The 22,528-nt window shown below is 42.3% G+C and overlaps 1 protein-coding gene across 1 annotated transcript in view; it reads left to right on the plus strand.

Annotated features, from left to right (window-relative positions):
* The first annotated feature begins 3,194 nt into the window (after window positions 1–3,194).
* The window catches only part of LOC129829599 (copine-9-like), an 85,633-nt gene continuing 66,299 nt past the window's right edge, over window positions 3,195–22,528 (plus strand). Inside the window, exons 1-3 of the mRNA XM_055891382.1 lie at window positions 3,195–3,588; window positions 5,968–6,008; window positions 17,265–17,311. Coding sequence (XP_055747357.1) covers window positions 3,431–3,588; window positions 5,968–6,008; window positions 17,265–17,311 — 246 coding nt within the window. The 5' untranslated portion in view covers window positions 3,195–3,430. The remainder of the gene's footprint in view (window positions 3,589–5,967; window positions 6,009–17,264; window positions 17,312–22,528) is intronic.

Below are 22,528 nucleotides of genomic sequence, written 5' to 3' on the forward strand. Positions count from 1 at the left end.
TAAAACATCTGTGGGTTGGTGTTTGGGAACAGATGTATGATATAACGTGATGAATAGTGACTTTAACTGATGAGCGCTCCAGGCTATTCTCTGAGCTGACAACTGCCCATGTAGCCAGCATGATATAATTTGACTCCAGCAAGACTTCTGTTATGGACATGGTTGCATTGCAAGAGTGCTCAGGATGATGAGGACAATAAGGACCAGGGATAGTCTTTCTCCCTGCTGTGTTGATGGGGAATTAGGCCACTGTGGAACATTGTTTACCTCCTCTGTCAGGGCTAAGAAGTAGCTGGTGCACTGGCATCTCAGGGGTATAAGAACCCCACCAGCCCTTTGTTTGCAGGTGTACTGATAATAACTTTCAACTCCTGGGTTCTCTTCCCTTGCTAGCCCCTGGTCTGTGAGAGGAAAACTAAACAGGAATCCACCCGGAGGACAATTAAATCTCCCAGCAGACAGATGTAGCCAGTGAGGCCAAAGCAGAGTTTATCATTCTGTCACCCTGCAAGATATAGAGACTCCCAAAAAAGAGAAAAGTGGAAAATGGGCAGGTAACTATGTCCTCTCCCTCTTTTACTACCCTACCCTAATCTGTCATTCTCTCTCTCTCTCTTTCGCTCTCTCCCTCAGTTAATATTTTTGGCGTGAAGATTTTCAATTTTTGCATGATCAGCTGCCAAATTGAGTGTGCCTCCAGAAAAATGCACACAGCCAGCAGGTATAAATAACATCTATCCGTCTTCATTTGCTCACGTCAGCGACCGGAGCAAAGCTACCATCACATTCACTGTCAATTAGAGCTGAAGTGGACTAAGGATGAGGGAGTGTATTATTATTCTATTCAATACAACAATATGTCCTCTTGTTTGTGTATGTCATTAAATGGGTCCGGGTGGTCAGAGGTTTATCTTCAGTTTCTTATTTTCCTATTTTAGTGAGGTCTAATTGATTATGTCTGTCTGATTGCTTGTAGCAGTGAATCATCTCAACAACACTGCTCACTACATCTCTCTGTAATTGATTAAGTGAGAACTAAATTGTTTTCGTGTTCCTTGTTTGAACACTCGGCTACTTCAAAAATAAATAACTCATACAGGAAAACGCATCATCTCTAATGATGGATGTGATTCGTTTTGTCCCCCTCCTGCAGCCAGTGCTTCTGGAAAACCTTATTTTCATCCTCAAACCTTCCCTTTATCCTTATCTTTGGGGTGGCAGGTAGCCTAGTGGTTAGAGCTTTGGGCCGGTAACCAAAAGAGTTGCTGGATTGAATCCCCGAGCTGACACAGATAGAAATCTGTCGTTCTGCCCCTGAACAAGGCAGTTAACCCACTGTTCCCCAGTAAGCAGTCATTGTAAATAAGAATTTGTTCTTAACTGATTTTCCTAGTTTAAAAACATTATCCTGAGACTTACCATATATTTTCATCCTCAAACCTTCCCTTTACCTTCATCCTCAAAACCCACTTTAGCTGGGGCGGCAGGTAGCCTAGTGGTTAGAGCATTGGACTAATAACCAAAAGTTTGCAAGGTCAAATCCCTGAACTGCCAAGGTAAAAATATGTTGTTCTGCCCCTGAACAAGGCAGTTAACCCACTGTTCATAGGCTGTCATTGAAAAGAATCATTTGTTCTTAACTGACTTGGCTAGTTAAATAAAAGGTTAAAAAAAACTTCATCCTCAGACTTACCCTTCATCCTCAAACCTTCCCTTTATCTTCACCCTCAAACCTTCCCTTTATTTTCACCCTCAAACCTTCCCTTTATCTTCACCCTCAAACCTTCCGTTTATCTTCATCCTCAAACCTTCCCTTTGAGTTCCCTTGGGGCAAAGGATGTGGTAAGAACAGAACACACACAACTGGGCCTTCTCTCTGCCAGTCATCCTCTCTCAGTTCAAGCTCCATCCCTCCCAGTGTCAGTTTACTTAGCATAATGCAACCCAAGTCAAGTAGGGTGGGTTTACATTCTACCGTTTGCTGTCCCTGAGGCAATCTTACCCGATTATAAAAACAACCTGCTGTCAAAAAAGTGGCTGGATTCAATTAAACCCATCTTACTGAGACATGTTTATGTATTTGTTTATCAAGGATTTGGTGTGAGCAGAAAAAAGGCAAACATGATTATGGTGAATTCCACTGATCCATAACTACCTGTGAGACTAGGTTGCCTTAGCCCAATAATGTACTCTTAAGGAATGTAGGCAAGCCTTCTGTTAATCCTCAAGGTCCAATGACTTTATATCCCACTGGGCACAGATGTCAACTCAACGTCTATTCCACGTTGGTTCAACTAAAATTTGTTGAAATTACATGGAAACAACATTGATTCAACCAGTGTGTGCCCAGTGGAATGTTATTTTCAGAGGTAGACTGGCTCTGGGAATCAAAACAGCCAAATAATCCATCTAAACGCGAATCGATTCTCAATTGTGATATGGTTCTAGAAACATACTTTCATATCACATCAAAATAATTTCACAAATGCAAAATAAACATTTACTGCAGACTGTTTTAACAGGTGTTTGGAGCATGCTAGATAGCTAATTAGCACAGGTAGTCAGTCGCCTCTGTCTTTCGTGTGTCTTCTGTCTGTCTTCTGTAAACACGCACTGTAACATGGAGATTTGGCCGTGAGTGAACACTAACCCTATACAAACAACCCACTGGGAAAAACGCACAGTCTGCATTACTGGGGCTACATTTACACAGGCAGCCCAATTCAGATTTTTTTTCTCTCACTAGTTTGTCTTTTGACCAACCAGATCAGCTCTGTAAAGGATCTCATGTGAAAAGATCTGATGTGATTGGTCAAAAGACCAATTAGTGGTAAAAAGATCAGAACCGGGCTGCCTGTATAAACACAGACTAGGTGGCCTGTTTTGGTGGAGGGAAATTATAAATAATTCAAGCTACTAAATAATAAGTTCTCAGATGAACAAATGTGTTTCAGAATTAGACTTATTGTAGTTCTGTTTCCAGGACAAAAATAACCAAATTTTGAATATGCCTTTGTTGCTTAATTATACAGGATACAATGACGACTGTCTGTTCGTGTCAATCAATGCAATAATATTAAAATGTGTGAAACAATAAATATATCAAATAATCAAACGCATTCAAGCTTAAAATGATATCGGCGAAAGAAACAAATAATACAATATTTTCCAAAGAAATACCTTCAGCAAAAGTGCATACCGTGCTTCTAACACCACCTGTCGAAAGCACTGGAAGAATATAAATTGAAGGGAATCCATCCATACCGAGAGGCACGCGCTTCAGTCTTCCTCTAAGCTACATCGTGGCGTAAAGGATAAATTGCTTTTCTCTCCAATGCAATGTATTTTAATCTACGACGCGTTTCTTTCCAAAACTCAATGAAGACAGATATGTCTCTACCGCTAACTTGTGGTCTGATTTAAGTTTTTAATGGTCGATAGTATTCTTGACATATTTCACCAGAATAGCTTGACACGTGCAAATTTAAAGAGAAACTTCAGAGTCGCGATGATGGCATCAATAGGGGATTTCGATCCGCTGAACAACATCGTTCCTGCTACTAAAATAGAAGTTACCGTGTCATGCAGGTAAGGTCATGAATGTATGATGAAATGTAAAATTACAGAACGATGTCTTCTATAAAGTGAAAGGTCTTGTATTGAAATTATTTCACAACATGCAGATGAGATGTGTGCTAATATTTGATTATCATTATTTAGAGCACATTTTCCGTGTTAACAAGTTACTTAAGTTTGCATACCAAGTTAGATATCTCTTAATTTAGTCAACATTCTAACATTTTTAGAATCTCAAGCATCCAGTAGAAATATGATAACTATTGTTTCACCTCTTGCATACTTATTATCCTCTTTCCTGATACACCTTCGAAGGTGTGCCAAGATGTGACTGACTGTACATCAGCCCTGTGTAGTCAGTGATAGAGGTGCCAGGCACCAAGACTGGATAATGTTGTGGTGTGGCCATTGATTAATCACCTCAAGCAGGTATAGCCTAAATACAATAGAGCTTGGCTACTCTACATGTGTGGAGTGTATATACCCACATTTTGCACCTAATCGTCTTCATGAACATTTCTGCCATTATGTCCTTCACTAAATACAGTACTTCAATAATAAGCAAGCTCCTCTACGTACCTCTGCACGCGGCCGCAATAGCACATTTGCCTCTTGTTGCCCCCTTGGCATCCTTTTCACAGTCAAATGTTTAATCACATCAGTTTGCAGTGTGCATAAATGCCCTGGCACTGTATATAATCTGAAATCAGTGGGTTATTTAACATGGCAATCGATTTAGAAATAAATTCATACAACGGCAGGTCCAATATGATCTATACAGGTCAGTACAGTATGTTATAGCTCAGGAAACAAAATGGACTAACTGTTTTTGGGAGACAAAATGTGACAAATGTTCAGCTCTCAGCCCATTCCTGTGTTTTCCACAGCAGTACGTGTTTGTTTTCAGACATGTTATTTCCCGGAAAGGTCAGTGGCGAATCACACTGAGACAGATAAATGTTGACGTTGCGTAACCTACGGTACTACTATACAAAACCAACAGCACATATAGAGGTTTGACAAGGCATCTGACAAACTAACTTGAGTTTACAAGGGGCCTCTAACACTTTGACCAGTGATGTGTGTTCATGAACTGTCAAGTAAGACTATATCCTACATGGAAAAAGAGATGTAGACTGTTAGCAGTGTTGTCCCTTCAGTCTGTTCAATGGTCCCTGAGACCCCTGTCACTAACCTGTAGCAACTCATCCTACTGGCCAGGTTACAGTCCTCAAATCTGATACAGACAGAGAATGTCATACTGCGGTTGTATTTCAAGTCTCACATTTGTTGATCAAAATTGAGAATGTGGATCTGGGATTGTGGTGGCTGTCAGTGTCTCTGTTGAAGAGGGAATTAAGAACATTTCCTCATGCTGTGCAATTATACACTATTGGCTGAGTGGTCTTTGTGTTGTCTGTCCTAAAAAAAAAAATCTGATGGTCAGAAATCCATGGTCACGACCCCAGCCACCAAACAATAATCCTCCCTGACCCTGAATAATGAATGGATCGGCTGCTGGGGCCTCCTAGGAGATTACTAAGCCTTAATTTTGGATTTCCTCAATGCTTAGAAACAAGAGGATCGTTCTCTGTGAGACACATCTGCAACGTCTCCTCTTATCATATCTAATAGAACATTGCTAGGAGAATACACAAGCAGGCACAGCATTGATTTAATTTGTCTGCCTCTCAACAACCCATTTCCTTTATGTGTTTTTTGCACCTGGCAAACTGCCAACCTAAAAGGAAGACCTTTGGAAAACATGCCAGCTGTGGGACAAATGTACCTTAGCTCACTGGTCCAGAGCTCGACAGAGACCCAGTGTCTTTGCCATTCCTTTCATGGGGAATAGTTGTTTCCCCTTTGATATAATATGAACCATGAACCCAATGGCAGTCACTCAAATACTGACAATATAGAAATGATCCCAGGAGACTGTTCTCATCAGCGGAGGAAAGAGTTGGATGTGACAATGTGACAATGTTACAAAACACCAAATGATGGAATTTCTCGTGGGAGAATGGTGTCGCATACCTCCAATAGAGTTCCAGACACTTGGAGAATCTACGATGCCAAGGAGCATTGAGGCTGTTCTGGCAGCACGTGGTCGTCCAATGTCCTATTAAGACACTTTGTTGGTTTTTCCATTCTTTTGGCAGTTATCTGTATGTAATACATTTTGTTTTGATGAGGGAATATAACAAGTGTTTAATGTCAAGGTGTTTTCCATGAGAAATGATGTACTAACAAGCAAACAAAGACTTCATAGAAAAATATTCAAGTGGGTGCTGCACTGCTGCAGTGACATTGAATTGATGTTGAGAAAAGAAAAGTCTGATTTAAAATAGTCCCCCCCCCCTTTCTTTCCCCTGTATGTTATTTCCATAGGGATCTTCTGCACGTGGACACATTCTCCAAGTCTGATCCTGGTATGTGTCCATCTCCTTCATCTTTTTCAGTCAATGATAAGAATGTGTGGGATTCCATGCATGCATATGTCCCGTCTTTCCAGAATATACTCCAGTAAATTGATTGGTTTTGTTCAGAGTTCTGTCATTTCTTTCAAAAAAAAATCAGGGACTGGATGTTATGAACATTCCATTAAGCACATTCTTTTATAAAGCCGTTTGTTTTATCTAGATACACAGAAATAGGGCTTGTACAGTTACTGTATAACTGTGTAACCTACAGTTATGGATGAAGACTGTCATGAAAATAAAACTTACATAACCATTTTTAAAAACAGCTGATTGAAGACTGAGGAGCGTCTTTTGCTATTCGAATGGATACAAACATTTGTCATTTCTGAGAAGGACATTTCTGAGGTTTGAAATATGATGACATTGGAAAAATTACAGAGATTACATGTCACAGGTTCATAGTCAGTTTTAACATCTGTTTTACTCAGCATTTGCTCCTATCTGTTGGTCTTCAAAGTCAGATAGGTTACCTGTAACGGGTGCGTGTTGGTGGCAGGGAAGTCAGGCGCAGGAGAATCGAACTTGGTGTAAACAGAGTTGTTTAATCAGTGCTTCACAACTCCAAAACCAAAATAATAAAAAGTGGGTACAAAACCCGTCGCGCACCAACACATAATACACAAACATACAATCTCCGACAAGGACATGAGGGGAAACGGAGGGTTAAATAAATACACAACATGTAAATGATGGGATTGGAACCAGGTGTGAAGGAAGACAAGACAAAACCAATGAAAAATGGATCAGTGGTCCATGGTCTGTGACGTCGACCGCCGAACACCGGCCGAACACCGGCCGAACACCGGCCGAACACCGGCCGAACACCCGCCCGAACACCCGCCCGAACACCCGCCCGAACACCGGCCGAACACCGGCCGGACACCGGCCGAACACCGGCCGAACAAGGAGAGGGACCGACTTCGGTGGAAGTCGTGACATTATCTTATCTGCTCTCTACATCTTAGTTTTTCACTAGTTTCTGCTTGACTCAAAGATTTGGTCTCAGAAACACAACCACAGTTGCAGTGTTATCTGTTTGACTGAAAAGTTTCTGATCAAGAGCCATGTATTTAGAGTTGGAACCATAGCGATCCCATTGAATTACAATTTATTATGGGTAGGACATTGGTGTTTGTGCATTATGATGGATTTACATGACACTACAACAGTCTATGGCCGCCATGTTAGCTCCACTAACATTGCATGGGAATAGTTAAACAATCCTATGTAACTAAATGTCTATAATTAGAACAATATTAAAAATTCTACAAGTTGGCCCAACTCTATAATTACATGGCTGTGATCTATTTCATGTTTAGACATTTGTTTTTACTCCTGTTCATGGCCTCTCATTTCACTTTGTTTTGAGTGTTGGATTGCTCTTTGCGGTGGGACTCGACTTATAAACTGTACAGGTCACTTTGGAACTCAGGAATGAATTAACCCTCTACTTGGCCTATATTTTGTTCCGTTCTTCAAATGCTTGATACAATGCAGAAATGATTCCTGCTCTAGTGTTGCTTGGTGAACGCTACTACAGGTTGGGGTCAGAACAGAGTGACAGCGTTGAGCTGACAGGACAGGGCTCAGGGGGCTGGATGTCACCACAGCAATCCCGCAGAAACAGAGACACCATGGGCCTCTGATGAAGGTGCACATTAGCAACAGGAACAGCCCCGCCAAGGTACTCAAAGATTGGGGTCTTTGATTATGAGTTTAGTGGTCCTTAATTGATTTAGGCCGCTGGTGCAGGTGCACTGCCTAATCTCTAACTAGTTGAGAATGTGAAATGTGATATGGAGGTTTTTCCTCTTCTAATTTGTGCTATTAACTAACCAATCACATAGATTACACTTGCTTTGTGTTTGTGTGCATGTGTGTTTGTGTGCATGTTTTGTGTAAATAGAAGAACATGCTCTGAACTCATAGTAATAGATGGATCAGACATAATAACTTTGTTCTTGTACCAATTCTTTGCCGGGGCTCTCTTTGCTTTGAGAAGTTAAATAGATTGTTGCCTGCGTGTGTGTCCATGATTGAATTACCTTATGCTTTGTCTATGTACCTGTGAAATTACCCATGTGTGTCTAAGTGCTTTATGTTGTGTAGTGTGTGTGTTTTTATGCTATTTAAATGTTATGTTCGTTAGGGCTGACCCCAATTATTCGACTGGTCGATTGTTTGGTCGACAGGCTGTTGATCGATCAAGTTTTCTTTTAGTCGAGCAGTAGCATATCTACAGTGCATTCGGAAAGTATTCAGACCCCTTGACATTTTGTTACGTTGCAGCCTTATTCTAAAATGGATTAAAACAAATAAAAAATCCTCATCAATCAATACGCAACACCCCATAATGACAAAGCAAAACAAAGTTTTGCGAAATTTTTGCAAAAGTATATAAAAAATATAAAAAACATATCTTATTTACTTAAGTATTCAGACCCTTTGCTATGAGACTCGAAATTGAGCTCAGGTGCATCTTGTTTCCATTGATCATCCTTGAAATGTTTCTACAACTTGGAGTCCACCTGTGGTAAATTCAATTGATTGGACATGATTTGGAAAGGCAGACGCCTGTCTATATAAGGTCCCACAGTTGACAGTGCATGTCAGAGCAAAAGCCATGATGTCGAAGGAATTGTCCGTAGAGCTCCGAAATAGGATTATGCTGAGGCACAGATCTGGGGAAGGGTAACTGACAGTTCTTAACTATGTTGACACCATTTACCAGAGCCACTACTCTCTTGATGCCATCTACCATAGTTTTATTACAGGTACAAATATTTGTATTTTAGTTGGTACTTTCTACCCCTTTTTCGTGATATCCAATTGGTAGTTAGTCTTGTCCTAACACTGCAACTCCTGTACGGACTTAGGAGAGGCAGAGGTCGAGAGCCATGCATCCTCCGAAACACGACCCTGCCAAGCCGCACTGCTTCTTGACACACTGCTCTCTTAACCCGGAAGCCAGCTGCACCAATGTGTTGGAGGAAACACCATATAATTGGCGACCGACGTCAGCGTGCGTGTGCCCAGACACCACAAGGAGTCGCTAGAGCGCGATGGTACAAGGACATCGTGGCCGGCCAAACCCTCCCCTAACCTGGACGATGCTGGGCCAGTTGTGCACCACCTCATGGGTCTCCCGGTCACGGCCAGCTGCGACACAGCCTGGGATCGAACCTGGGTCTGTAGTGTATCCTCTAGCATTGTGATGCAGTGCTTTAGACTGCTGCGCCAATCGGGAGGCCTGTGCAGATGTTTTTCATCGGCAGGGACTGGGAGACTAGTCAGGATTGAGGGAAAGATGAATGGAGCAAAGTACAGGGATCCTTGATGAAAACCTGCTCCAGAGCACCAAGGAACTCGGACTTGGGCGAAGGTTCACCTTCCAACAGAGCAACGACCTTAAGCTCACAGCCATGACAACACAGGAGTGGCTTCGGGACAAATCTCTGAATGTCCTTGAGTGGCCCAGCCAAACCCCAGACTTGAACCCAATTGAACATCTCTGGATAGACCTGATGAAAGCTGTGCAGCAATGCACCCCATCCAACCTGACAGAGCTTGAGAGGATCTGTAAAGAAGAATGGGAGAAACTTCCCAAATACATGTGTGCCAAGCTTGTAGCGTCATACCCAAGAAAACTCAAGGTTGTAATCGCTACCAAAGGTGCTTCAACTAAGTAAAGGGTCTGAATACTTATGTAAATGTGATATTTCAGTTTTTTATTTTTAATGCATTTAATGAACCTGTTTTTTTTGTTTTGTCATTAGGGGTATTGTGTGTAGATTGATGAGGATTAAAAAAATCTTTTTTTAGAATAAGGCTGTAACGTAGCAAAATGTGGAAAAAGTCAAGGGGTCTGAATACTTTCCGAAAGCCCTGTAAATTGGCATTCCACACGAGAAAGGTTGCCAAATCCTCGCCTATTACCGGTAACTTCAGGAGAGTAACGGTAGAATCTGCTAAAGCCAGCAGGAGCGAGAGGACGGTCGGGTCAGGTTAAGGTTTTTCTCTTCCGATAATCTTAATCTCTTTCATCCTCTTGAGTCATTTGCGTCTTATTTCATCAAACGGTGTGCTTTAAGTATCAGACAAGCTCATAGTTGATTTTATTATAACACATAGGGTGTTTGTTTTTTTTAAACACACCTTATGGGAAAAAAATACACATTTAAAAATGTTGACCAATCGATTGGTCGAAAGAATAGACGACTTTCGGTTGACCAACATTTTTTTTTTGGGGCGGGGACAGCCCTAGTGTTCATGAGTCTATTTTAGAAACCAGAAACTGTTTCAGTTATTCAGAGTACAGTATGTTATTGGCCATGGCCTTTTGTCTGTCTTGGACAGTGCTGTCAAATTGTTGTATGAATTCCACCAAGATGCACATGAATTTGTATGGAGGTTGATTAACTTAACTAGGGGTTTGGTGGAGAGGACGTTTCCCATTGACTAATAGTCACTCCTTATATCCGTATGATCCAGGCTAACCTAAATATATTCTAGGCATGTGTGACTTTTAACCCAAGCATGGACTACCCTTGAGGAAATGAAAACTGTTCTCACAAATTCCTCTCACTGAAATCCATTCCGTATTGTGATTGCTTCTTAGAATTGGATCCTGAAAATAAAATTTGAGTTCCGAGCATAATCTCTTTGATTGGCATGCGATATATATAATGTGATGTATGAGATATGTCCTTTGTTTTAGAGCATACACTGTTCTGTATACTGCACTTCTTTGCATTTTGGAGGTCCTTGTGTGGCTCAGTTGGTAGAGCATGTTGCTTGCAACTCTAGAGTTGTGGGTTTGTTTCCAATGGGGGACTAGTACAAAAATGTATGCACTCATTACTGTAAGTCGCTCTAGATAAGAGTGTTTACTAAATGTAAAAAATTATACTGCTTTAATCTCTCTCCAAAATAGTTCAACGTAACGTCAGTCTCATTTTGCATAATAGTAAATTGTCCAGAATGAGACATTTGCTTTCCATAGCTTACAATAGCTGATCTGTATGGCTGAAGTAGTTGAACCCCCACACCGATGCAGAACCACCAGACTCCTGAATATGAAGTAGTAAGCGGTTAAGAGCATTGGGCAATAACCGAACGGTCGTTGGTTCGAATCCCCGACCTGATTAGTTAACTAATCTGTCAATGTGCCCTTGAGCAAGGCACGTTACTGTAATATGTACTGTAAGTCGCTCTGGATAAGAGACAAATGTAGGCAGTGTGAAAAACCTATTTCCTCCAATGTGCATAACCTTCTCAGTCCATTTTAGAAAGGAAGCTACCCAAGGACTGCTTCACTGCTGAGATCATTCCCCGAAAAGTAATTTAAGCAGGTCCAATACCTACCACAAACCTATTATTCCATCCATTAAGTTATACTCCCTGATTGAGGCTTGGAAACGCCAGTCCCTGCCGTGGGTGTAATTAAGATCGTAATTTTGTACGTTCATTTATTAAGCCACTCAAGGAGCTTTTCAAAAAGGTCATATTTGAATAGGAGTTGTATAGGTCTCCCCAGCAGATGAATATAAAAGCTGCAATTTCACCCACACTAACTATCATTAATCATTGTTTACCATTGCTCTTTTAGGTAAGAATTTGTCTTCTCTTTTAGAATCATGACACAGCTAAAATGTACCCTTTCAAGCCACCTAAGCCACCCTCTCATTGGCAGCCGTATATATGCATACTACATTTAGAACTACTTTACAGGTGACACATAACATTACTGCCATCAGCAATGTGGTTTATGATTTAAAAGAAGTTGGGCTACTGGTTATTTTACTGGTCCTTTACAAAAAATGTTATCTAACTGAGGTTTTAAAGAACTGACTGTCCATTGACTGTAGACCAAGATATCTGTCTATACTCCCAGTCCATTGACTGTAGACCAAGATATCTGTCTATACTCCCAGTCCATTGACTGTAGACCAAGATATCTGTCTATACTCCCAGTCCATTTCCAACACAATGCCTTAACCTGGATATTGACCTGGATGTATCTTCTCAGTTGCGCATTTGTTATAAAATTATATAATTTTTATTCATGTTTATTGTTTACTTAATATAACCATATACAATTTCAGTAGCAAATGTCTTAGACTGATGGGCTATGCCATACCCACAGCCTCCACAATGGATCAGTCCACTCAGACAGGAGCCACATCAGACAGGTCTTGTACACCGTGATTTTTATTTCATGCTACTGCCTGACTAAAGAAATCTCAGTCGACCAACAGCCTATCGAACAAACAATGGACTAGTCAACTAAATGGGGTCAGCCCTAGTGTGTGTCTCCTCTGTTTCAAGGTTGCGATGTGTCAACTATAAGGACTCAGTGTCACTCATAGCTGCCATTGTCCCTATGTGTGCAGACTGGTGGTGTTTCTATGTGACCTTGTTAAACCAGATCCCTGCTAGGGTTTAGGGTGTTCCAGACTTATGATTCATTCAGGGTCAGCCCCCCCCCCCCCCCCCCCCCCCCAATAGATTAGCCGGGATCTAAACCCTATCCTCCCTCTCCTAAATTGCTGTGAGAGAGATTTAGGGGGGATTTCTGCCAGTTGAGTCCTGAAACCTGCAGCGTAGCCCTCAATCCGTGACCGGTTTGATGTGTTTGTGGGTGAATAATTTCTCCCTCTGTATGCCAAGCAAACATATTCCTTCTCTCTTTGGTTCCTCATTCCATCTTCCTGTGTTCCTCATAGCAAGCAGCTTTTATGCAATGCCCACAAGCAAGGAGGTTTTAGGCCTGATCCAGTGTGATTATTTTTGCAATGCAAATCCAAAACCCAGCCTATGGCAATCAACAGTGTAATAAACATCCATGTGACTATGAAAGATCATTCATCATAGACCACAAAAGTACCCTCTACTTCAACTTGATTCTCTGATAAATTAACAGTGTGAAGAATATTGTCTGGTATTTTGCCCTTTTGCATGCATTTTAGATAGGATGCTGTAATGCACTGTCAGCCTAATCAAGCTAGACTTGTGATGGGTGTCTTTTCAGATCTAATAGGAAGTCTGCATGTCTGCATGTATTTTTGTATTACTTTGCCAACCTATTTAATGCACGACAATAAGCTCTGTTGTACAATAGATAGAATTGTGAACTTTTTAAATTTTTATTGGCTACCTCAACACTCAGCATAATGGATTCGATAGTAAGGCTGATTGAATTGAAGTTCTGTTCACCTGGTTACCTGATCCTGAAGCCAAAGGAGAAAAGTTGGCAAGCAGCTCCTTTGGATTTGGCTCTGCTGTATCCCACCAGATGGGCTGTCCTCTCACAGTTACCTTCCATAAACCAAACAATCAATCTGCTGCTGGGAGTTAGGTTAAGGGTTGGGCGATATCCAGATGTTCATACTGTTTCTGTACCTACCGGTGTATACGGTATTACCGAATGTGCACACAAGGGGGCACTATTTCTATTTTGTGGAAGCACAAAACAATTTAGTCAACAGGGATCTTGATCCAGGAGGGGGTTTGAATGTCTCTGCTGTAACCAAGAAGCTTCATGTTAACATCTAGCCACTTAGCTGGCAAGTTAACCACATTTTGAAATTATACGGTATAAACGATATATCGTCCAAGCCTACTTATGCTGTGGGTTTCTCATCTTTCCTCAAATGTAGGTTAATCTAAAGGAGTACTAGTTTCTGTCTCATCCTGGAGGAATCCTACGGTATACCACAGGTCAAGGAAGCACTTATTATCTCTTTTGAATGATTCGTTCCATACTGTTGTTCAAAGGCTGTTTCTGCAAGGCACCCACGATAGCTGCTTACTTTGTTGACTGACCAGAGTTATATATTTTAATGGACTGCACTGCTAGGAGCAAAATATGGCTCCAGCAGACCCTGTTAGCTTTTAGAATTAGACTACAGGGCACTACTGTGAGCTCTCATAGCTCTGCCTTGACTAAGTCTGTCTCAATTTCACTTACTGTCCTCTGACATGCTTACAAACACAGAGGCAACTTGGGTAGACAAATTATTCTTTGCATCTTGACTGGCTGGATCATCCCTTGGTATGGCAAATGCACCGCCCTCGGCCACAAAGCGCTACAGAGGGTGGTGCGGACGGCACAGTACATCACTGGGGCAGAGCTCCCTGCCATCCAGGACCGCTATATCAGGCGATGTGAAAGGAAGGCTCAAATCGCCAAAGACTCCAGCCACCCAAGCCATAGACTGTTCACTCTGCCACGGTCTGACAAACCGTACCGGCGCATAGGCTCTCAGACCAACAGGCTCTGAGACAGCTTCGACCCCCAAGCCATAAGACTGCTAAATAGCCAGACCGTTAAATAGTCAATTATGGGACCCAAACCATCTGTACCAACTATCTTGCACTGACCCTACGCACACTCACTAGACTTTATAGACACCATATACTCACATACATACATACATACATACATACATACATACATACATACATACATACATACATACATACATACATACATACATACACACTCACTCACTAGACTTTATAGACACCATATACTCACATACATACATACAAACATACATACATACACACACACACACACACAGACACGCACACTCACTAGACTTTATAGACACCATATACTCACACACACATACATACATACATACACACACACACACACACACACACACACACACACACAGACACAGACAGTCCCATACAAAACCCACAAACATTCGCATTTACTACATACACACACACTTTTACACTCATCATATGCTGCTGCTACTCTGTTATTTTATTTTACTCTTATCTAGCCTGATGTCTAGTTATTTTACCCTGCCTTCATGTACATACAGTTGAAGTCGAAGTTTACATACACCTTAGCCAAATACATTTAAACTCAGTTTTTCACAATTCCTGAAATGTAATCCTAGTAAAAATTCCCTGTCTTAGGTCAGCTGGATCACCACTTTATTTTAAGAATGTGAAATGTCAGAATAATAGTAGAGAGAATGATTTATTTCAGATTTAATTTCTTTCATCACATTCCCAGTGGTTCAGAAGTTTACTTACACTCAATTAGTATTTGGTAGCATTGCCTCTGAATTGTTTAACTTGGGTCAAACATTTCAGATAGCCTTCCACAAGCTTCCAACAACTTAGGTGAATTTTGTCCCATTCCTCCTGATAGAGCTGGTGTAACTGATTCAGGTTTGTAGGACTCCTTGCTCGCACACTCTTTTTCAGTTCTGCCCACAAATTATCTATAGGATGAGGTCGGGGCTTTGTGATGGCCACTCCAATACCTTGACATTGTTGTCCTTAAGCCATTTTGCCACAACTTTGGAAGTATGCTTGGGGTCATTGTCCATTTGGAAGACCCATTCACGACCAAGCTTTAACTTCTTGACTGATGTCTTGAGATGTTGCTTCAATATATCCACGTAATTGTCCTGCCTCATGATGCCATCTATTTTGTGAAGTGCACCAGTCCCTCCTGCAGCAAATCACCCACACAACATGATGCTGCCACCCCCGTGCTTCACGGTTGGGATGATGTTCTTTGGCTTGCAAGCCTCCCCCTTTTTCCTCCAAACATAACGATGGTAATAATGGCCAAACAGTACTATTTTTGTTTCATCAGACGAGAGGACATTTCTCCAAGAAGTACAATCTTTGTCCCCATGTGCAGTTGCAAACCGCAGTCTGGCTTTATTATGGCGGTTTTGGAGCAGTGGCTTCTTCCTTGCTGAGCAGCCTTTCAGGTTATGTCGGTTATAGGACTCGTTTTACTGTGGATATAGATAATTTTGTACCTGTTTCCTCCAGCATCTTCACAAGGTCCTTTGCTGCTGTTCTGGAATTGATTTGCACTTTTCGCACCAAAGTGCGTTCATCTCTAGGAGACAGAACACTTCTCCTTCCTGAGCGGTATGATGGCTGCATGGTGTTTATACTTGCGTACTATTGTTTGTACAGATGAACGTGGTACCTTCAGGTGTTTGGAAATTGCTCCCAAAGATGAACCAGACTTGTGGAGGTCTACAATTTTTTTCTTGGAATTCTTGGCTGATTTCTTTTGATTTCCCATGATGTCAAGCAAAGAGGCACTGAGTTTGAAGGAAGGCCTTGAAATACATCCACAGGTACACCTCCAATTGACTCAAATTATGTCAATTAGCCCAAGTTGTTTAAAGGCACATTCAGTTTTGTGTATGTAAACTTTTGACCCACTGGAATTGTGATACAATGAATTATAAGTGAAATAATCTGTCTGTAAACAATTGTTTAAAAAAAATATATATATTTTAAAATTCCTTATGTCATGCACAAAGTAGATGTCCTAACTGACTTGCCAACACTATAGTTTGTTAACAAGAAATTTGTGGAGTGGTTGAAAAGAGTTTTAATGACTCCAACCTAAGTGTATGTAAACTTCCGACTTCAATTGAATCTACTCACATACCTTATTATCTATTCTGATGCCTAGTCACTTTACCCTGCCTTCATGTGCATATCTACCTCAAATGCCTTGTACCTCTGCACATTGATCTGGTACTGGTACTCCCTGTATATAGCTCCACATTGATCTGGTACTGGTACTCCCTGTATATAGCTCCACATTGATCTGGTACTGGTACTCCCTGTATATAGCTCCACATTGATCTGGTACTGGTACTTCCTGTATGTAGCTCCATTCTTGTGTTACTATTTTAGATCTGCCATGAGCAGCAACTGCCAATGCAGTAACGTTGCCACGGTGCCCAGACACTTGCCCCGATGCAGTTTTGTCAACGTTCCTAATTGGTCTTTAGAAGAGAGAACATCTTTTTAATTGCCTGCGCGAAGCCAGAGTGAAGTGCATTACCGCTGATGCCCAACATTCAACCGCTGTGTTTACATGGCTGTGGCAACGGTTGACCAACCTGAACTGAATCAACAAGTGTTTTTTTTTCTGAAATGCTTATTAGAGAAATGTTTTTAGGGAGAATTGAATGACTGTCATATACTATGCTACCAAATTAGTTCTCTATTACTTTCAATGTTTTGACCTTTTTTTAAAGCATTTTTATTTTAATGGTTGCTCTACAATGTAGAGAGCTTTGTGATTGTATGTCTGTAAATGAAAAACACTCTACAAATGCAATGCTCTACAAATGCAACTGGCCCCATGTTCTCCAGTTCTATGGCCTTCTGTCTTCTCTCTTTGTCTCTCTGCAGTGGTTGTGCTGTATGTGCAGGGTATCGGCACCAAAGAGTGGAGGGAGGTGAGTTGAAAAGGAAGTTCTATTTTCAGCCTTTTTTCATTTGCGTCTTGACTCGCTGTTCTGTTAAAGGTACTTATTCATACGATTAGGGGAAACGTAAGAACCTTCCAGGCTGAGACTCATGTTGTTCCATCTTCTTCTTGGTTTTTGGAGCTTATCCACCATCACTGAAATTAGTGGGCTGTGACGGTCATGGAATTTTGGATGACGGTTGTTGGCCAGCCAAATGACAAATTAAAATGCACATTCTCTCTTCTCCTCTATTGCTGACTGCATGTGCTGGCATAGAAATAGAATGGTCATCCTCATTCACGTTAATGATAGCAGGATGTAAAAGCAGGAAATGTACCCAACAATATGTGCTGTTATTTTTACAATTCAACTCAATTGAGAGGGAACAAGACAGGATAAGATAGGTTCAGGTAGTAAGATAGTGAACAAGATGAGCCAAAGTTTCCCCAGAGGTCTACAGCTCTAGAGGGATTCATTAAATATTCACACCTACACCATAGCTGATGGGGGATCTCGCTCTTTCAATCTCTCTCTCGGCCTAGCCGATATTGTCGTTTTCTAGTCTGTCGGCTATCGGCCCTTCTCTGTCGGCCATCGGCCCTTCTCTGTCGGCCATCGGCCCTTCTCTGTCGGCCATCGGCCCTTCTCTGTCGGCCATCGGCCCTTCTCTGTCGACTTTGCCGATAGTCCCTCTACATAGCAAAACTGTTGCTATGCCAGCCACCACCGCCTAAGCCTTGAGCACTGCACAATGCCGAAGAATGTCTAGCTGGGAATATCATCATCAGCAGCAGCAGCAAGCCAGCTCATTCTCAAAGTGCTCTCTCTCTTTCTCTCTCAATCTATATCACTCTCCTTTCTCTCTTTCTCTCTCAATCTATATCCCTCTCCTGTCTCTCATTCTCTCTCAATCTGTATCTCTATCTTTCTGTCTTTTTCTCTCCCTCTCTCTTTCTTCCCCTCTATCTTTATCTCTCTCGATCTCTATCGCTCCCTCTACCTCTCTTGAATTTCCTCTTCTTGCATTTCTCTTGAGAGAACCTTTATCCTAAAGCGCAGATCCAATTTAATCTCTGCCACGGTGCTGACGGTTTTTGTTTGTTTATATATTTAATAAGTCAACACTGCTTGACTAAAGAATGTCATTAAGGGCTTTGTCTGAGTCGATCCCCTTACAGCAAGACGTCTTCCACTAGCTTGTTCATTGCGACAGGGCTAATCAAAGAGAGGGCATAATTATAGGGTGGTAGGTAGCCTAGCGATCAGTGTTGGGCCAGTAACCGCTGGCTCGAATACCCGAGCCGACAAGGTGAAAAATCCATGTGCTCTTGAGCAAGACACTTAACCCTAATTTGCTCCAGGGGCACTGTCCTATGGCTGACCCTGTAAAACAACACATTGCACAGCAGCTATCTGGTGTATGTGCCAAATAAAATACAGTACCAGTAAAAAGTTTGGACAGACCTACTCATTCAAGGGTTTCTCTTTATTTTTACTATTTTCCACATTGTAGAAAAATAGTGAAGACATCTCTGAAATAACACATATGGAATCATGAAGTAACAAAAAGTGTTAAACAAATCAAAATATGTTTTAAATTGAGATTCTTTAAAGCAGCCACCCTTTGCCTTGATGACCGCTTTGCAGACTCTTGGCATTCTCTCAACCATGCGTTTCAATTAACGGTTCTGTTAATTTGTGAAATTTCTTTCCTTCTTAATGCGTTTGAGCCAATCAGTTGTGTTGGGATAAAGTAGGGGTGGTATACAGAAGAAAGCCCTATTTGGGCTTTGAAAGTTTCTTCAAGTGCAGTTGCAAAAACCATCAAGCACTATGATGAAACTGAATCTCGTGAGGACCGCCACAGGAATGGAAGACCCAGAGTTACCTCTGCTGCAGAGGAAGTTCACTAGAGTTACCAGCCTCAGAAAGGAAAGGAATACCCAGAGTTACCTCTGCTGCAGAGGATAAGTGCATTAGAGTTACCAGCCTCAGAAATTGCAGCCCAAATAACTGCTTCAGAGTTCAAGTAACAGACACATCTCAACATCAACTGTTCAGAGGAGACTGAGGGTATCAGGCCTTCAAGGTCGAATTGCAGCAAAGAAACCACTACTAAAGGACACCAATAAGAAGAGACTTGTTTGGGCCAAGAAACACGAGCAATGGACACATTAGACCGCTGGAAATCTGTCCTTTGGCCCAAATTTTAGATTTTTGGTTCCGTGTCTTTGTGAGACGCAGAGTAGCTGAACGGATGATCTCCGCATGTGTGGTTCCCACAGTGAAGCATGGAGGAGGAGGTGTGATGGTGTGCGAGTGCTTTTCAGGTGACTTATTTAGAATTCAAGGCTCACTTAACCAGCATGGCTACCACAGCATTCTGCAGCTATACGCCATCCAATCTGGTTTGCGCTTAGTGGAACTGTCATTTGTTTTTCAACAGGACAATGACAAAACACACCTCCAGTCTGTGTAAGGGCTATTTGACCAAGAAGAAGAGTGATGGCGTGCTACATCAGATGCCCTGGCCTCCACAATCACCCGACCTGAACCCAATTGAAATGGTTTGGGATGAGTTGGACCGCAGAGTGAAGGAAAAGCAGCTAACAAGTGCTCAGTGTATGTGGGAACTCCTTCAAGACTGTTGGAAAAGCATTCCAAGTGAAGCTGGTTGAGAGAATGCCAAGAGTGTGCAAAGCTGTCATCAAGGCAAAGGGTGGCTACTTTGAAGATTCTATAATATATTTTGATTTGTTTAACAATTTTTGGGGGGGTTACTACATGATTCCATATATGTTATTTCATAGTTTTGATGTCTTCACTATTATTCTATAATGTAGAAAATAGTAAGAAACCCTTGAATGAGTAAGTGTGTCCCAACTTTGACTGGTGCTATATTTTATATAATCAGCACAGTTAACTTTCAATCCCCAACTACAGACATGCGTATGTGTATCATTCATTGAGTGAAGACTCACAAGCCAAATCATATTCCCTCACTCCCCATCTCTCTATTTCTGAGCACCACCACATACACTGAGACAAGGGTTGATAAACGATACGCTCTTAAGTGTTGGTGTAAACTAAAAGTAAAATGTTAAAAGTAAATCTATTTGTTTCTAGCTAACTGTAGCATTGACACACTATAGTGCTGTGCCCTCTTAGTTTCAGTCACTTCACAGCAATTTCAATCACTTTCCGTTTTATACACAAACATTCCCCACAACGCTCCACTACCCATTAACCAATCGTATCTCAGAGAACGATGCCCCAAAATAGAACAGGTGGAAGTGTCTCAGGTGACGACGGATGGTTCCTTAGTCGATGGATGCCAGGTAGGTAGGGTTCCAATAAACTCCCCTCCCAGGCCGGATAATGGATTGGGAGGGACAGAGTTGATAGCTGGGATTATGTGCGCTGGGCATTAAGGTCATGAGCCGGGTATTGAAGCAGTGCAGGGATCAATAGCTCATTACTGTGTGCTGTTGGACCATACCAGCCAGGCCCTCTGCCCAATGGGGATTAGTGTCTGGTAGATACAAATGGAGCTCCAGCCCTGGGGCCGGCCGGCTGTGACAGAATCACTCAGACACTCTCACTCTGTTGGTTCTGTTCTGTCTGAGGAGCCAGCCATTAGAACACAACACTCCCTTGCTTCTGTTCTGGCTGAGGAGCCAGCCATTAGAACACAACACTCCCTTGGTTCTGTTCTGGCTGAGGAGCCAGCCATTAGAACACAACACTCCCTTGGTTCTGTTCTGGCTGAGGAGCCAGCCATTAGAACACAACACTCCCTTGGTTCTGTTCTGGCTGAGGAGCCAGCCATTAGAACACAACACTCCCTTGGTTCTGTTCTGGCTGAGGAGCCAGCCATTAGAACACAACACTCTCTTGGTTCTGTTCTGGCTGAGGAGCCAGCCATTAGAACACAACACTCCCTTGGTTCTGTTCTGGCTGAGGAGCCAGCCATTAGAACACAACACTCCCTTGGTTCTGTTCTGGCTGAGGAGCCAGCCATTAGAACACAACACTCCCTTGGTTCTGTTCTGGCTGAGGAGACAGCCATTAGAACACAACACTCCCTTGGTTCTGTTCTGGCTGAGGAGACAGCCATTAGAACACAGCACTCCCTTGGTTCGGTTCTGGCTGAGGAGACAGCCATTAGAACACAACACTCCCTTGGTTCGGTTCTGGCTGAGGAGCCAGCCATTAGAACACAACACTCTCTTGGTTCTGTTCTGGCTGAGGAGCCAGCCATTAGAACACAACACTCTCTTGGTTCTGTTCTGGCTGAGGAGCCAGCCATTAGAACACAACACTCCCTTGGTTCTGTTCTGGCTGAGGAGCCAGTCATTAGAACACAACACTCCCTTGGTTCTGTTCTGGCTGAGGAGCCAGCCATTAGAACACAACACTCTCTTGGTTCTGTTCTGGCTGAGGAGCCAGCCATTAGAACACAACACTCCCTTGGTTCTGTTCTGGCTGAGGAGCCAGCCATTAGAACACAACACTCTCTTGGTTCTGTTCTGGCTGAGGAGCCAGCCATTAGAACACAACACTCTCTTGGTTCTGTCTGGCTGAGCCAGCCATTAGAACACAACACTCCCTTGGTTCTGTTCTGGCTGAGGAGCCAGCCATTAGAACACAACACTCCCTTGGTTCTGTTCTGGCTGAGGAGCCAGTCATTAGAACACAACACTCCCTTGGTTCTGTTCTGGCTGAGGAGCCAGCCATTAGAACACAACACTCTCTTGGTTCTGTTCTGGCTGAGGAGCCAGCCATTAGAACACAACACTCCCTTGGTTCTGTTCTGGCTGAGGAGCCAGCCATTAGAACACAACACTCCCTTGGTTCTGTTCTGGCTGAGGAGCCAGCCATTAGAACACAACACTCTCTTGGTTCTGTTCTGGCTGAGCCAGCCATTAGAACACAACACTCCCTTGGTTCTGTTCTGGCTGAGGAGCCAGCCATTAGAACACAACACTCCCTTGGTTTAAACCCAGTTGTGATTCTAACTCACTGAGGGTGTAGAGTAGATCACAGGCTGTATTGGTAATAGTGTGGCTCTGTGCTGTTTATTTTGTTTAGAGTACTCAGGATTTGCTGCTCATTGTTTTTGAGTTGATCCCAATGTTACGGTTGATGTATGTGGATAATATTACTAGTGATGTTAAACTTTCTTATACTTAGATTTAGAGTGAC

The sequence above is a fragment of the Salvelinus fontinalis genome, chromosome 31, assembly GCF_029448725.1.
Source record: "Salvelinus fontinalis isolate EN_2023a chromosome 31, ASM2944872v1, whole genome shotgun sequence".
NCBI classification, from domain to species: domain Eukaryota; kingdom Metazoa; phylum Chordata; class Actinopteri; order Salmoniformes; family Salmonidae; genus Salvelinus; species Salvelinus fontinalis.